This window comes from Andrena cerasifolii, chromosome 5 (genome assembly GCF_050908995.1).
Source record: "Andrena cerasifolii isolate SP2316 chromosome 5, iyAndCera1_principal, whole genome shotgun sequence".
Lineage (NCBI taxonomy): Eukaryota > Metazoa > Arthropoda > Insecta > Hymenoptera > Andrenidae > Andrena > Andrena cerasifolii.
The window spans coordinates 10,732,077-10,749,459 of NC_135122.1; the positions used below are offsets into that span (position 1 = coordinate 10,732,077).

General features: G+C 49.4%; 2 protein-coding genes across 2 annotated transcripts in view; both read right to left on the reverse strand.

Moving 5' to 3' along the window:
- LOC143369251 (uncharacterized) overlaps positions 1-17,383 on the reverse strand; it is a 185,419-nt gene that overhangs the window by 30,754 nt on the left and 137,282 nt on the right. The window contains exons 4-7 of the mRNA XM_076812952.1: positions 14,040-14,183; positions 9,553-10,616; positions 5,114-5,211; positions 4,655-4,773 (exon numbers count right to left, since the gene is read on the reverse strand). Coding sequence (XP_076669067.1) covers positions 4,655-4,773; positions 5,114-5,211; positions 9,553-10,616; positions 14,040-14,124 — 1,366 coding nt within the window. The 5' untranslated portion in view covers positions 14,125-14,183. The remainder of the gene's footprint in view (positions 1-4,654; positions 4,774-5,113; positions 5,212-9,552; positions 10,617-14,039; positions 14,184-17,383) is intronic.
- Rab3-gap (Rab3 GTPase activating protein) overlaps positions 9,361-17,383 on the reverse strand; it is a 313,138-nt gene continuing 305,115 nt past the window's right edge. The window contains exon 20 of the transcript XR_013085360.1: positions 9,361-9,488. The gene's annotated coding sequence lies outside the window, so the exon portion shown is untranslated. The remainder of the gene's footprint in view (positions 9,489-17,383) is intronic.

A 17,383-nucleotide genomic window follows, 5' to 3' on the forward strand; every position in this document is an offset into this window, starting at 1 on the left:
GGAGCGGATAAATAATTGCTCGACGAGCCCTTTTCAGCCGATATAATGCAGATAACCGCTCCTATCGAGCGACGAAAGCAAGGATTTCAATCCCGTCCCCAGTTCCCACCGATGAGGCGGCAATTACTTCGCGTAAAGCAGGGCGGCACCAGCTGCTACTAATTCATTACGGACTTTTGTCTATTATCTGTCTCTTTCATGAGTTTCTAGCTTCGCCTCGATAAGAAGAGCTTTAGATTCTGCCCACTATTCACCGCTACGTGATCACCAGTACAATCATCGTTATTCCATTATCGCGAGTAATAAGGCTTACTTGGAGCGTGATGTCGGTCGTATTTCCCTACGAAGACGATCCACGGAATAACACTGGTCCCGTGGAATATTGGACGAAAGGAGGTAGCCATTCACGGCACGGAAGCGTCGGATCGTCGAACGGACGCAGCGTGGAATTCAATAGAGAATTTAATCCAGCGGAACAGGATGGCGAGAGACGAACGGTCGCGTCGCGTTCGAAATTTCTTTCGACGGATCATTTTTTAAGCTCCTTTGGGACGAATAGTCGCGAGCGACGGGGGGCGGGGGGGCGAGGATCCAGCCGGATGCTTTCCCATGGGCACGTCAGAAGTCGCGGCAAAGAAGGAGGGAAGAAAGGCAAGTATTATTTAAATTGGATTCCGCGACTCCGTGTGGCGCGGCTTCCACGCCGTTTCCGTCCGCGTATTCTCCGACGATTTCGCGAATCGATTTCCCTTCGATGCTGATACATCGAGCCTCTTAAACTTCCCGTATTTCTATGAAACACTTCGAGCTGTCGCTGAACGGCTGTTTCGATGCTTTTCTGCGGCCTGCCTCGACGGTGAATGCGAACAAAATAGATGTCTAAATTGACGAGCGTCGTTCTTGTTCCTCCATTAACAGGGTAAAAAAAAAAATACACGCGTGGTAGTTGAGGTAACAGTTGACTCTATCTCCTTCAGTCTTCGTGCTCCACGCGACGCAAATTTATTGAAAAGGATCCATGAAATTTCGACGTTCCTGCTTTAAGATAAAGGAGTCACGTTTCTCCACTCGTTATCCGGATTGTTTAAAACGTGCGCGCTGCAAAGCGTTTCCCCGGGGATAGCTCATTACGTAAGTAGAGGCGGAGTGCGTTAAGCTGGATGGTAGCGCGTATGTTCTTTTTTTTTCTTCTAGCGAGCAACGCGGACATTCGGAAGAAAAGTAGTTTCGTTAAATACAAGGGGCCTCCTGGCAACTAAGTCATTGTTCCTCCGTTCGCTACGAGACAAAGGGAATTTCATGAGCAACCCCCTCGCGTGGAACGTTACGTACGGCCCATCCCGGTGACAGTGGAGGCGATTAAAAGCCAGCAAGTACGGGATTCGAGGCGCCTTTAATTAGAGCAGGGCTCACGTTCATGGCTCCAACAACACCAGGCCTGGAAAACATCGTCGTCCCTTCCTTTCTGCCCGAAGTACCCCGCCATTCTGGCCAATAGCACGTAGACCATGGTTTACGATCGGTTCTGAAGCAGCCCTTCCTTTGTGACAATATTTTCGACCACCTTGGAAGGATGCTCCGTCGTTCGTAATTAAATTTAGTCGAATTAAGGAGAAGGACGATGGTTACTGTGATAGTAACTCTTAGATGTCGAATGTGCTACTTGGTAATTGATCTAGGACTTTTGTTCCGATGCATGAGTAGAGGTTCTGAGATCCTCTGTTATTTTCTGAGGATTGTTTCAAGACCAGGGGATGAAGACTGTGAAACGATCGTACGGATGCCACGAAGCCAAGGAATCGATAATCAACGACGGAACGTCAACTGTCAGCATATGGCAGTCGATAAAAATTCATGAATATTGAATGGAGTTTTAAATAAATTTAATTCGGTATTCATGAAGCCTGAATATTCATCGGCGTTATTGATGGACGTCGTGCTTTATTGACGCAGTCCGTGTCATTTCCACTGTTTCTGATCGACCGTTCACGGGATTAAGCTTCCCCGTGTCCAGCTTTCTTCTTGTCGCGGTCACGTATAGACATCGTAACGACTCGATGCAATTACAATCCCGATGCATAAAACATTCCAAGAGAGAGAGAGCTGGCCTGGTTTGCTCGTCACTGTGTCACCAGTTACTCGCTTCTAAGATAACACCTACCTGTCCACCTCATGCGGGAGTTCCGTAAGAGCGCGTGACTTCCAGTCTCGGTCCATGAGCCCTCGAGCGGCTTGGATAAATATCTGACGAAGAAACGCCTGCTGCCATCCTCGTCCCCGTCGGGTATATCGTACAAGGAGGCGACGTAATAAACGATTTAATAAATTTCTACCCACGAAAACAGGGGTGCTGCGCGGCAAATATTGTCGCAGCTTTCGCCACCCAACAAATGGAGCTCGATGAACGCGTATCAATCTCTGCCTTAATCGTTCCGATGATCGATGGCCGAAAGACCGGGAATGTCTGTCCGTTGACAGACGACTGTGCGTTCCAGCAATCGTTTCGTTGTTCCTGCAACCTCCACTGACAAACATGCAATCCCGAGGAGTGAGTAGCACCGCGCCGAAAGAACGAGGCTCTTCTTTAATCGTGCTTACGTGTTCCTTCGTCTCCTTGGCTTGTAGCTCAGCGGGCTTGTTTTGTTCAAGAGACAACAGTAGTGTCCCCGTAAAACTGCTACTCTGTTCCCCAGAACTGTTTACTCCCACGGTAAGTTGTCGGCGAGATTTAACGCGGTCGAATCTCCGAAAGTTTCCAGCAGCTTGAGTGCCCTTTAAGTCGATTCCTTCCGTTCACTTGCATCCTTGTACCGGCGACTGTAAAACGCGACACCGTTCCTCGCTTCCACTTTCACGTCAGCCGAGGATCACGAGCTGTCGCTGCAAGCCACGTTGTACCTCGAAGCGGTTCATCGACCTCAGCTTCTTCCTTATCTTCACCGCGGATATCTGTGGCAGCCGGGAATAAATAATTCCGAAGTACCAGCGTCTCGACCTGTCACTACCAGCCCATCTAACCCGGCGATACATTGAATCGTCCGAATTAAGTAGCACGATCAATCACTTCGCTCCGGGGAGGCACCGTCCCCCATCGATCATCCCCGAACGAGCCATCTCCCCGCGAAACTTATTTAATCGACGAGCAACGAGTGTCGCCTATCGATCCTCCCGTGCCGAAACTACCGAGCCACCCTGAATTCCCCGGTGACCCCGTCGGCACGAACCAGGAGGGGGGTCAAAGAAATTTCAGCTGTCCCGGGTTGCGGAAGAGGATCGACGGAGAACGGAACGCATGCTTGGCAAGGGCGAGCAGGGAGAGACGGGGAAAGGAATCGTGTAGCAGTGTCGGTCCATCCGGGTTTGTTCTGCCCTACTTGGTCCTTACGGCGGCTTTTGTTCGACAGCGGGCCAGCCCTCTTCGGATCGGATCAGATTACCGGCCACGAGACGCTTTAGCCGAGGAAATGCGGGTTTCCATTGCGCCGAATTGGCGGCGTAAGGGGATTGGGGGGTCGCGAGACCCGCCAGGCAATACCTATCCTGGACCCTAACCCTTTCCATCCACCTCTCCGGCTACATCCTTCCCTTTCCCAGTCTCGAATGTCGCTCTCTCCTCCCCCCGTTCGTCGTTTCGTCTCGGTCAAGCTTCGCTCCTAACGTCGATGGGATTCCCTCCAGAAGGGAAGCAGCTCGATGGACACGACCAGGGAAAATGAGACGAGAGGACGGGGAAAGTGGCTTCGATGCTCTGTGGGCGAAATTCCGCTCGCGCGCCACGCGCGGTTTTGTTTACGTGCCCCTTTGATGTCGGCCTGGTCATTTGTTGGGGGAGGGGGGCTAATTGGGCCTTGGGGAGTGGATTAGAACGTTCTGGGATTCTTCTAATTACGTTATAGGTGGAGAACGAAGGAGTCTGAGAGGCGGAACGATGGTGCGCTCGAGATTGAGAAGAGAGGTTGGTTGTACAGCTCTGGATTCGATTGCTGGCCACTGTGGGGGATGATAGGAAGGAGGTTCCAGGTGTGAGGGAGGCTGTTGCAGAGGTGCTGAGGAAAATTTGGTTTAAGGTTTTGTTCGAGTGCGCGTTTTTGTTCTTTCCTTGAAATATTTTTAAAAATGGGCGATGGATTTTTTGGGGGGGGATAATACGGTGCAAATGAATTAAAGATCGAATATGTAGGGATAACATGTGGGAGATATGGAGGATATACGCGTGATAATAGGGCCATGTAATGGGTAAACACGCAGTAAGTGGTGCAGGCCCATATGTGGTCAGCCACATCCGATAAGTAGTGGAGACAAATATCCTGCAAGTAGTTATGAGGCAAACACACGGTTGTCAAGTAGAATCGGACTGTAGATAATCAGACACCAGATGTCTGATGCAAACCAATGCTATTTCGAAGGATTTGCCAGGCATATCGTTAATTTAAAGCCTTGCTGCTGTAATCCAACGACTTGCTAAGCAGTGACTTCTGAAAATTGCGTTGCAAACTTCATTGATAATAATCTACCAATTATGTAACATACGCTACAACAAATTAAGGGCCTCTGCTGCTTTTATCGCTAGATATGTATCTAAACTGTGAATTCAACTTAATGGAACTCGTCAAATCCATGATTAGCCAGATACACGAGCAAAAGGTTCACTCACCCGTGACGATGACGTTAATCTTTTTAACCAGCGGCGGATGCGTCGCAACTTGGCACTTGTACAGGCCAGAGTCCCTCGGGGACGCGTACTGTATCTGTAATCTCCAATTGCTCGGATACCTGAAGGATCAAACAGACAGAAAATTTAATTTACCTGCCATCGACGCTATCGATCGCACAGAGACACTTCCAACCCCCGAGGACGTGCGTGATTCGCGTTGAAACGGTTGGAGAATTGAGTTGGAAAGTTGAGGGCCCATAATCTCGTTCGTTTGAGCAGTAGCTTCTGATAATTAAGTGACATTGGCATACGATACTCTCATCCTCAGAGGCTCATTCTTGAATCACACTTGTGTCCCCTTCGTTCTACTAAATTCCCATCTGAATTCCTCGAGTAGGTACGTTTTTTACTATACACCAACACCCCTAAAGTCTATTGCATTCCGTGATCCCCTGTTACCTGAAGTTCAAGCTGATCCTCTGGTCCACGCTGTACGGTATCCTGTCAACGGTGAGCAGCCGAAACGAATCCTTGCTGTGTTGCTGCAGCCACGTCACCTGAATCGCCACAGAGAAAGTATTCTTCGTTATTACCTCATAAATCACGGATTTCTACCGAGAGGTGGAAAACGCCAGCACACAGGGGGCAAGGGGTAGGTAGGTGGTCGCATTGTCTTCAGCGGCGCAGCGAAATTAAACGGGATTTCTCGTTGGAAATTAATAATTTCGCGGCGAGGAATCGGGAAGCCCTTCCGCGAAGAGTCCGCCCTTCGCGAATGAATGCAACCGGCAATTTCTCGCTAAGCGTTCGAGAAAGACCGGCTTACGCCTCTCGTTCCCTCGGGTCGCTCTTTTCATTGCTTTTCCCGAGGCTCGACTGTCATTTTTTCTCCCCCTCGCACCCACGCCAGCCAACTCGATTTTCTACTGTACGTGTCGAGTGTCGCGATAGAGGGATACACGCGCGACGAAAACGTCCACAAGTTTATCAGGCTCTGTCTCTGCGGGCTGAAACCTTTGTGCCGGGAACATTTTCCACTTGCCCCGGGAAGAGTTTCCATCGCGGGACCACCATCCCCCGCGACTTTCTTGCCTAATCATTGATTTCCTTCACACTGTGCCGTTTAGTATGTGAGGGAATAACTGCTCCGCTCCCGATAAGCTCCCTTATTGACTCTTCGCACCGTTCTACGATGGGAATTGTAACTCCCGCGCCACGGAAAGAGTTAGAGCCCCCGGAAGGCCGTAAACCAACAAAACTTCACGGAAGTGCGACGATATATATTCCGCGGTGCAGAGTTAAACGATTTTATCGCGCGCGGGCCACCAGACTTAATAGATTAAATAACACCTCGCGTTGACATTATGCCAACGCCCGCCGCCCGAATATGGTCAATAATAGCTTGGCGCTGTATCGTTCACGCGGCCTCTGTTATGCGACATTACGGGGCCGCTTCACTTTGAACGGCGAGAAAATTATACGCCATTAAAGCGGGGAACGTTTTATGCAAATGCCCCGTAGAATCAGCGCGGCGGATTTGTTAATTAATCGACTGCGAACGGCCCCGCAAACGGCAATTTTAAATACGGTATGTTTAACAATCTCCAGCGAAACGCGCGGCCATGGTGGAATTTAAACGATCCACGCTATTATCCTGGAAACTACTGACGGCGTCGAAAAGTACTCGAAACGGCAGTAGAAGACTTTAATTTCCTCATTGGAGCCCTGGTTACTCTGTAACGTAGAGTTACACGCACCCTCCAGGTCGCATTGCAACCACTTAAGTAGTAAATGTCAAGCTGCTCACGTTTTACACAAAGGTAGGGAAGACCGGGGCTAGTTGATACAGGGGCAGGTTGATACAGACGAATTATCTCGACACCGTAAATATGTAGCTCCATTTCAGCGAGATATATGAAGTTTGTTGTTCAATTCCTTACTACAATCCAGCGTACGTCTGTGTACCTCGACGTTAACAATGGTTTTTTTAACTGTTTACGTTTATACAGAGAAACAGTAAATAGTTTTCATACATCCAAATTGATTTTCTCAAGTTTTCGTTTACTATATATTAAAGAGGAAGGACCAAAGTAAATTTTGGCATATTTGTTAGTATGGAATTAATTAAAATAAAAGTTAAAAAAATTGAAAACTGAAGAACGATCAACTAGCCCCGGTCCCCTCTGTACCAAACACCTGGCTTCGTTTTCACAACGGATACCTCTCCATTGCAGCTTCTACATTTCGATCAAGATTCCAGGCAACCACTAGTAACCTTTCAAAGGCGCAGAATTAATTAACAAGTAGACCAACGATACTATCGATAATAATTGCAAACAGTTGATCCGATTCGCCAGTACGATATGTTTGCGGAGCTGTGGAAGCAGGATATCTCGAACCATCGACATCCAATTCCCCGTTGAAGACCGAGAAGTTGGTACAAAACTCCTTATCGACAAATGATCGGGGGTGGAAGTTTGCCCGTGTTCGTCGAGCTCCGTGTCGATCGTATCAACGTCCGCGGCAGAGATTCGGGGACAAAGGAGTTGGCTAGCCAAGTCCTTGTTGTTTTGCGATTAAATTCGCGGGGCGACGAGAGCCGCATAAACTCGCTCGATATATATTCCTGCGGTGTATCTGCGCGCACGACCGACCGCGCTCTTTTTCCTTCTCCTCGGCACCATTGGCATCGGTTTCCCATTACGTATTCCAGCGAATATGAATCCACCCAGAATCCCAAAGCGATCGTGTCTCCCGTCTGGCGAGCAGGCGAGAGCAACGGGAAGACGCGATATTCGATGAGAACCAACAGTGATTACAATGGGGGAAGTTCCTCCACCGAACCGTCGATCACTGACGCCCCTAACGAATAACGGTGGCTGATCGAAATCTTCCTGTTCCTCCCAATTCTCTTATTTAGGACCTGTGTTTCGCGGGGGCACGGTTAAACAGCGACTTTCACGATGTTTCACTTAAGATGTTAATTGACTTGAATCAGGTTTGTTGCGCTTCTTTGAAGTACACGGGTTCCTTGAGGCTTTGGGGTGAAGTGGGAGCTTGAAGTTTGGTATCAAGAGTTAATAGCGACGCTTTGGGTCGTTTCTGCGGGGGTTCTGGGTGTTTGGGAATTGGGCCTGTGGGGCTTTCAAGTGTTTGAAGTGTCTGAAGCAAGGGCTACGAGTTATGTCAGACTTCTAGAGGAAGTTTGAATTGTTCGAAACAGTGCAGTTTTTAATCGCTTTGTAGCGTGAATAGGCACTTCCTGAAGATCTAATATACTGGGAAGTATATCGTTGCTTCGACCACGAAGAGGTTTGCGTGGGTCTGTAAGAAGCGGCAGATCCGACTCGTCATTATTAGATCATTCCCTATGTTCTTTGGCGTCTAAAGAACTGTTGAAGAAAATTGGAAGAGATGATCAGCGAGTACCTTCGGACGTGTGGCACACGAGAAGTGACAACATCGGGGGAGCATTTTTACATTACATTTTATGGGGCACGTAGCCAGGGGAACAATACCAAGGGTCAAAGTGAAAGTGTAGGCTGCGGAAAGAATAAAATCGATCCGTGTTCTCGCCTCTTGGTTCATCATCATCCCGGAGAGACCTTTTTATCGTGCGGCGCGCAGAGATCATAAAAATATAACAAGACCGTTGCAGCCGGTTTTTCAGCATGTCATCACCCATCCTATTTTCCGACTCGCGTCAGACGACGGCCCTCGTAAAAGCGACGGAATAATGAAGGTAGCCGAAAGACAACGGGACGAAAGGTAGGGGGCGGGTGAGGAGCGAATCGCAAAATAGATAAACTTCCGCCACGGCAAAGGGTGTGTCGCACACTCTTCCAGCTCTGAATGAAAAAGCCGCGATGACTGGGTAGGTATATTCTACGCGATACGCGCCGTTTCTGTTTCAGACTGCACGTGCGAATGAAAGGAAAACTTTTCAAGCGACGTCTCGCTGTCGATAAATGGAGTGAAAGCTAACTGTACAACTCCGACCACGATGCGCGATGACTTAGAATCTTTTATATAATATAAGACGTGAGTTTCTTTAAACGAAGAGTGTGTTTTAATTAGTGCAGACGATGGATACATCCAGTTCGCTGGGACACCCTGTATTTAACGGGTCATTCCACTTTGATTGCCCGAAAAATGAAGCTATATTCAAAGATTTTTTTCTCAATAAATAAAACATGTAATGAAATAAATCTTTTTGGAATTTATTAAGCTACTCTTATATTATACAAAAAATATTGTTTTTAATTTGTTTCATATGTTTTTTATAGCGTCAATGCGATACGTACAAATAAAAGGTATGTTCGTGGCGTAGGTGATTTCCCGGCTCAGGCTTATCTGAACTAAAAAATTCGGAAAGATTCTTAATCCGTATGAATGTGGCTATCGCCCGTAGCTGAATTAACAATTTTTGTTGAGGACTAACAAAATGGCGTCGGTTTGAAAGAAAAAGTTCGCCAAAAGAGTGTTTCTTCGAATGTTCCCCGAAAAAACTCTCGGTTATTTTTCGACAAAAATTGTTAATTCAGCTGCGGGTGATAGCGACACTTATACAGATTAAGAATCTTTTCAAATTTTTTGTTTCAGATAAGCCTGAGCCGGGAAATCACCTGCGCCACGAACACTTCTTTTTGTAGGTGTCACATTGCAACATTAAAAAAACATATGAATTAAAATTAAAAAAAAAATTATTTTTGCGTATAACATAAGAGTAGCTTAATAAATTCAAACAAAAATTATTTCATTATATGCTGTATTTATTGAGAAAAAAATCTTTAAAAATAGCTTCATTTTTCGGCCGATCAAAGTAGAATGACCCCTGAAACTTCCAGCTCACAGGACACCGCTGAAAATCGAAATACCACGCAAGAGCAGAAGCTCACCTTCTTGTCGCTAAGCATGCCGATCTTGCAATCCAGGAGCATGGTGCTCCCGATCCTGGCAGTGATGTTAATCTCCTGATCGCCGTCCTCGAAGTAGGGCCCGAACTTGCCGAAGGCGCTGTCGACGCTGGGCAGCACGAATTTCCTGCCAGCCAGGCTCCTCTGCGTGCTGCTCGGTGGCTGTTGATCGCGATCGTTCTCCATCTCGGTCTTGATCGAGGGCTTTATCTCGTAGAACGCTTTCGTGGACTTGCCGCCGCCCAGCAGGAGATTGTTCACCGGCCTGGAATGATCTTTCCTCGACTCGGCAAGTTTCCCCGCCTCCTCGTCCCCCCGGTGTCTATTCGCCTGCTGCCGGCCGTCCGATTCGTCGCCGGGCGACGGCACTTGGAACGAGATTGCCCTGATGTCCTCCACGTTTTTCTGCTCGATCGGCCTCGTCTCCTCCTCCGTCGCGATCGCCTCCCTGATCGATGTCACCGTGATGCCCGGAGAGTCCGCGCCGTGCTTCTCCAGCACGAAACCGTCCGCCTCCGCGTTCCCGTGCTCCACAACGATCGTAAGTCCCTCGTCGTCCACCTGGACGTAGTTCAACTCGTCCCTCCTCTTCGCGTCGAGCGGCTGACCGTCCCAGGGACCAGCGCTCGACGAGCTCTCCGCTCGACTCGGCTGAGTCGACGGCAGGTAATCCTTGCTCGTGTCCTGCACCTTGCTCCCGGCGCCGCTCTGCTCCGACAGCCTCTGCTCCAACCCCACTGGGTCGTGAACATCGTTCAGTGCCATGGGGGCCGACAGGGAGTCGCTCTGATCCCCCTGAGGCTCTCGGTCCGCCTCTGGGTCCACGCGCGACACGTTCGCCAGGCTAAAGTCAATGGGAACGCGGGGAGAGGGTATGGGTAACGTCAGCTCGCTGGCAGTGTCGTTTCTGGGGATTGGGAACGTCGGAGTGGTCCAGTCGCCGCTCAAGGTCCCGTTCGCGACCTTCTCGTCCTCCTGGAGGCGTCGATCCTCCTCGTCGACTGAGGTAGGATTGATGCTGTGCTCGAGGGAGCCGCTCTCCGCTCCTGCAACAGACGAAGCACGAGGATCAGTAAATCGCTGTTCTTTCGCTGTCGAGATGCAGCTCGGTTTTCTCGAGGCGAGATGCTTAACTCGTTAATTGGATCGTTCCTTAGACCGCCCTTTGTCTCTTCCCCAGCTGCGTGGGGATTCCAAGAGAATTTTCGAGGCACAAATCTCGATCGGAACCACCTCACCTAAACGGTTGTACCATCTTGTACCAGCTATCCTGCGCGCCATTGCGAGAACAAGGAGCAGGGTTAAAGGAGGGGGATAAAATACAAGCTCGAGGGGAGGAAATCGCTAGTACGTGTTACGGACGCAAGGCAGGGGAAAAAGTAAGTCGATACTCAACCTAGTTGCAGCAGCCGCGGGGGAAGGAGGGAGAGCGAGCAACGGGTATATTGCTCTCCAGATCCTGTTCGACGTAAAATTACAAATGACGCGTATTCCTTTTCAATGTCCTGAGAAGTATAGAGCACACCGTGCCAGTCGGCCCGAGGGCTACAATATTCCCTTCCGCTTGTTATCCGCGCTGTTCGCCGCTCCTGTCGAGCCGCACTCCGCGGCGCACACAGGCGGGGAGAGAGTTACGCATTCACAAAACGCAGGCACCGGGTCGCTTTCGTGCGATGATGAAACGTTACCTTTCGATGGGCACTAAAAGATGCATCGATAGCGGGGACGTAGCAACGGGCGAATTTCCGAGCAAGTATTCCCGGCGGTAGCTCTGCGGAACAAAGGGGAACGTAGAATCCGCGAGTCCGTGAAAAGAACCAACCGGCGTGCGTCGAAACAGGCTTCTCGTGGATTTCAAAGCCGAGCCTTCGAATTCGCGGACGTCGAATCGATGAGCCAAGAAACGCGAAAGCCAACGTGGGGCTAGCGTTTACTATCTTGCGGAGACCCGAGAAGATTCGCGCGTCTTTCGGGGTCTGCGCGGGTCTCCTCGATTCGGAGAAGCTTCAGCCGATTGTCCGGGCTAGCTGCGCGCTGAATAATATCGATTTCGCTCGCTGGCTCACTCCTCGCCTTACTTGCCGCAAACTAAACGGCGGAGAAGCGGCCGAGAAAGGGGCCACTTCGTCTCATTGCGGATTCCATCCATACGTTCCGCGAACGATGACCGTTGCTCGCTCGTCGCTCGCGCCATTTACCGGGGGAATTATAACGCGGATTAAAATTTCGTCGCATTCTTTCGCGCCGGAATGCTCCGCCTGGAACGAGATACCCGCCGCGCCCCGGAAAAATTCCAGACGCTGCCGCGCGCGGCAACAATGCCACCGTCTAATTTCTTTGTTCCCAGGCCTTGCATACTCCCTCACCCCGGTTTCGCGTTCCCCCAAAAAAATATTGCCCCGGGAATTTCATTTCAGAGCGCAACTGCGAACGGAGGCATCGAACACGGGGAAAAGGTGGGAAACGGAGAAGAGGTAAACAGAAAAACGGAGGGCATATTCCAGCAGCCCCGTTAGAAGTTCATTTTCATTGAGCTTGCTTGCTGGGTAAATTCCGCGGTTCGGTACCGCCGGTCGAAATACAATTCTTTGATAGATTTCGATTAGATTACTGCAGGAGCCTGCGATAGATTTCTATTGGATCCCTTCAGTGTTTTAGACTACATTTCGATGCAAGATCAAAGGCAGAGTTACGTTTTTGCCCCCTACGGCATTGTTTAAACTGGAATTTTATTCGATTGTCCGTCACGTCCGTTTCCTGCACTCTCGCACGGAAATTCTAACGCGTATTTGAGGACGCCGTTGTGCCGTGGCTTTCGTGGTGGGACATAACTTTAACTCGAGTTCTGTAGCCGACGTTACCTTATTCCATTCGATTTTGTTACTATGCTTGTTTTTCTTTAAAGCAACGAAAAACACTTTCGCAGGTTTTTTTTTCTATAAAAAGTTTACTTGTCAGTCAATTAATTTTCGAGGATAGTTTGGAACTCGCAAGGGTCGCTGTTACGGGCAAAATTTCCTTAGAAGAATATCAATGTAATACAGCCTTTGTTTATAAAGCGCTCCTCTCTCGCTGCTCCTTTTGTTCCGTGTCAAAGGGCCGAAACATAAAAATCTTGTAAAACGCGTGCTCGCGAGGCGCACTCGCAATTTCTGCCGCAACGCCCGAGATTAAATTCTCCGCGGCCTGTACGCTGGTTCCCAACAAAAAAAGGACGGAACAAAGGGAAGGGGTCAGAGCGCGAAAAAGCCGCGCTAATTTCCTCCTAATTACAGGCCGAAGTACGAGCGATCGGTCACGTAACTTCGCTTAATTGTAGAAGCGCGGCTCATCGATCATAATTTACCGATCTCGTGGCTGGATTTACAGCACGTGCGAACCAGCCAATTCCACGGATTATTTTTGCGACGTCTGCTTCGCGAACGCGCTCTCCAAACTTTTTCCACCTACCCGCGTGGCCGCGAGTTTTCCTATCCCCTTCTTCGGCGCTGCTCGTTAGGTGGCGCGTATATCACGGAAAACTGTTGATTATGGATTGAACGATGAAGCACGGGTGACTAGTTGCCAGAAACTTTTGTCCAAATCGTGTGAATACTCAGCTGTGGATAGCAGGGTGAACGAGCAAAACGATTTAAGGCAACAGAGAATCCAGAAATCGGAATCAAGAAAAATGTTCAACGGGTACGTAAAGAAGGGTGAGACAGTGTCTTAGAGGCGGTTAAGTTTAGAGTACTATTTCCATGGTATTTTTCACTTGGTTTTATGAGCAACACCTCCCAGCGCACCGTTTTTCAACCACAGTGGCGATTGATTTCTGGTACGCGAGTGTTGCTTCCGCATAAACGAATTTCAGAGATTATTTCCAGCCAGTGGGGGACGCGTGATAAAAAGCGACGAACTGTGTGCGATCTCCCCGTGTTATGTATTTTTTCGTCCAACCGATCGAGCACGGTAAACGATCGAATCGTTTATCTGCTGGCCGTGGCCGGAATCGCTTACGTGGCAATACGTGCGAATCGAGTAAATAATCGCGTTCGTTGGGGAATTTTTACCGTCAGGGGCGGCACAGCGAAGGCAATATAGGAGAGCTTTTATCGGACCCAGGGTGTAACAACAAAGGAAAATTAACACCGGGGATAGCTGGCTACCGAACAGTTTCGCTTTGGAGGAGAATGTCACGTGTCATCGATTATTTTCCATTCCCATCGCGCTCTCCAAGTGTTTATTTACTCGCTCCCAGCGGGCTATTTCGGAGAAATTGGGTACAAGTGATTTTGTACACGTTTCAAGCTACCGTGAGTGGAGATTTCGGACTGTTAACGTAGACACACCGAAGCTTAAAAAGCTTATAGAAAACTAGGACTACCTACGTTCATGCTAAATTAAAAGGAAATTCTGTATCCACCAGCCTGGTGGTATTCAACTTTCAGACGCAACTCATCAAGAGGGTAGAGGGGGGCGATGCTCACCTGACGCCGTGGCAGTGATCATGACGGAGACAATGGCGATGACGCCGAGCGCCGATGCGGTCGGCTGCATTCTCCAGCCGGTCATATCGAGGATCCGCTCGCTCTCAGCCTTCGGGGATCTGCTCCATCTCGTTCATCTTCCCTCTGCGCAGAAACACGAAATAGCTGCGTTAAAGTCTTACGACCAGTGTCGTCGTTTTCGCGGACGCCTCCCACCCCCTTTCCCGGCAATCCGCGATGTTAAAGAGCAGCCCTCGTAAAGCCGCTCGCGAAACTTAGTTTCAGACGTTCCACGAGATTTAAGACTTCGACCCACAGTTTGGGCGATTAAGTTCGCGCGTACCCGTGCAACTTTCCCCCGATTATTCATGCGGAGAGATCGCGTCGATGCGGACACACGGCAGATTAATTTAGGTTAGCTCGCGGTTATGAAGACTTTTACTAGTCACTGATAATGCAACGAATGCATTTTAATCCCTTTCACCAGACGTTTCGGTCGTCCTTGGTGCAGGAGAATTACGTTCGCTGCTATAGCTTCCACAATTATTTGAATTTCTTCATGAATTTTTGTTTAAAATGTTCATAAACGCTGAGACTTTCAGAATCAGTGAAAAAAGAAATCGATTTTTTGCAGCTGAAATAGTCCACTACCCCCTTAAGAAGAATCCGGAACAGACAGATATCGCGGGAGTCGACGTGGGTGAATCGGTTAGGCGGCTGGCCAGCACGCAAACGGCTTGGGTTCGAGTCTCAGCACCGCGACTTTCCATTTTCTCCGGGCTCCTACATTGGGGAGGTTGCAATGCGGTGGAGGGCTGTAGAAGTGACGAAGACGTCTTCTATTTTTCGTAGTCATCGATTTCTCTTAGCAAACACCCTTTAGATGAAACGTCCATTATAAATCTCCGCCAGCTACGGATCCTTCGATCGAACCTCATCGCCACTTTGCCGAGAAAATGATTGCCCTCTTTGGAGCCGGATAATTCCATGAATACCGCGAAGGGTCCAAACAAGTTCGCAAAACTTCGCAACACGATACGAAGCACAGCTCGATCCGCGACACTAATTGGCGAAACCAAACGCGCCACTCTCCAAAGAGCCAGAGGAACGTTCAGCCGAAACGTTCGTTAGGACGAAAGTTCCGGACGGTAGTTAGCGGTCTCTGCTAATGAATGAAATTGCGCAAGAAAGTCTCGCGCCGAGAACACTTCGTGTCACCGTACAGGAGAAGTATATCACCGGTATTCCAGCAATTATTGAAGTAACCGGGGCGCCGTTCAGGCTGGCTTAAATCTTTCAGGAAACATATCCCTTCGGTTGGAACGCGCGGGGACGTCGGACATGGAATGACAAGTGAAAGCGAATAGCTGTCGTTGGAATGATATATTATGGACGACGTTTATCGATCGATCTTCGACACCGGACGGCCAACCGACGCCTTTTTCTACCCCTCCAGCCCTTAATTTATAGAACCGACGAGTTCGTCTCCTTATGCGCGCGGCAGGATGTTAATTAAATTCCGCGGTCGTTCCGCGTTTCGACGCGTTCCAACGAACGTTTAATTGAGAGAAACTTTCGCCCGTTCTGGACCGCTGGTTTTTAAACTCTCCACCGAATCGGAACCACCCTTGGCTAGGGGAGTGGGTGTAGCGTATTTTCGAACAGTTTAGGAGTTGCTAGCATTCCTCGATCCTTTTCAGGGTTATAAGATAGTTCCTGCGGGAGTTGGGAACATTTCCAACTGAATTTGAATCATATTTTACATTATTCTACGATTCTATACACCGTCGAAATCGTATTTTAGAAATCAATTGTAGATAAAGGTATCTTTGTTTCGATAACTCGGTTCTTTCGTCTAAAACAGCTTTGGAAACCTTATCCAGGCTTCTCGTTCTCGATCCACCCGCTTACTTAAACTTTGAATCCGTCGAGCCGTCTGTTTACAAAATCGCGTCACGATGCCGCTCGCAGAAAAGCGCAAACAGGGGGATCTTGCTGGCGCATTATGCGGCTGATATATTGCTCAGGGCCTGGCAATAACGTTACAGGTGTCTGGCGACGTACAAACGGTCGCGGGACGGCAACATTGTTGCTTTGTTGGCCGTTCATAAACTCCCGCGAGGGGCGTGCGGTTGAAATTTTCGGGATATATACGATTCCGTGTCGGTGTCATCTAACGCGGCCGCAATTCTCTGCCCGCCGCGCTACCGCCCAAATAAACGTCCCACGTCGCGTTAACGATCCGTCCGCCCCCCCCCCCCTCCCCCTGCCCCCGCTGGCAGGTATAGTAATTTCGAAAATGACGGGCGAAATCGATCGGTCTCCTGTGGAAACCTCGATCTCTGCCACCGAGAGGCTCGATCGAAACACGCGCCATTCAATTACTGCCGCGCCATCCAGGCCGGCGTTTAGTATTCACAAAAACGGATTCGTTTCGGCTGTAAAGCGATTCAAGGCGGACGAAATCTAACTATGCGAAGTATCTATGTTAAGCTTTCGCCTGGCCATTACTGTCACCCGATTCGCTGCTCGGTGCGATCTCGTTATTCCCATTTCGCGATGCGTTCTCTAGCCTAATTCTCGACCAGCCAAGCCTACGAGCCTTCAACCCCTCCCGTCGTTTCTTCCGTGACCGAATTACAACGCGACCCCGAGGCTGCGGGGCAACCGGCGCGGCTGGAACAGACACGTCTGATAGGGGGCACCGCAAGACCCGCCGCAGTCCCTCGTGACAAATCTCGGCTGACTCGCAATTGTAATGTTTAATCAGACGTGTAATTATGTCTACGGAGCGGCGCGGCGGCTGCCACTTGCCAACCCGTAGACGGATGAAATTTGCCGAGCCCGGCAAAGTCAAATATTCTCTCGCGCGAATGCGATTACGCGATTTAACACGGTCCTGCACGCCGCTTCCGGGGCTTCCATGCACACTTCCGGCCGCTCCCCCAATCTACGTAATAAACGTTTATGAGGCCCAAACCCGAGAGTGTTTCCTACGGCAGACACTCTCCGGCTGATTATTTGATTACACCGAGGAGCACTTTAATTGGTAAGCACGCGTAGATCGCGGCGCTCGGTGTTGGAGCTTTTAAAAGAATCATGCCAACGACATCGTCCTTTAATCCCACCTTGGTTGATTCGCTTCTGAATACTTTGCTGTTTCCAGCGGCTTTTGAGCCCCGAGTTCCTTTGATTCATATTGATTTAGGAAGCTTGATGAAAACGATAGAGGGATATTGTTTTTGAGTAGTGGGAGCACTGCTCCACTGTTTTTCCTCGCGGAGGCGATTCGAAGAAAATTATGAGAGCCTGGCCCGAATTTTCTCCGCTTGATTTATTAGCCA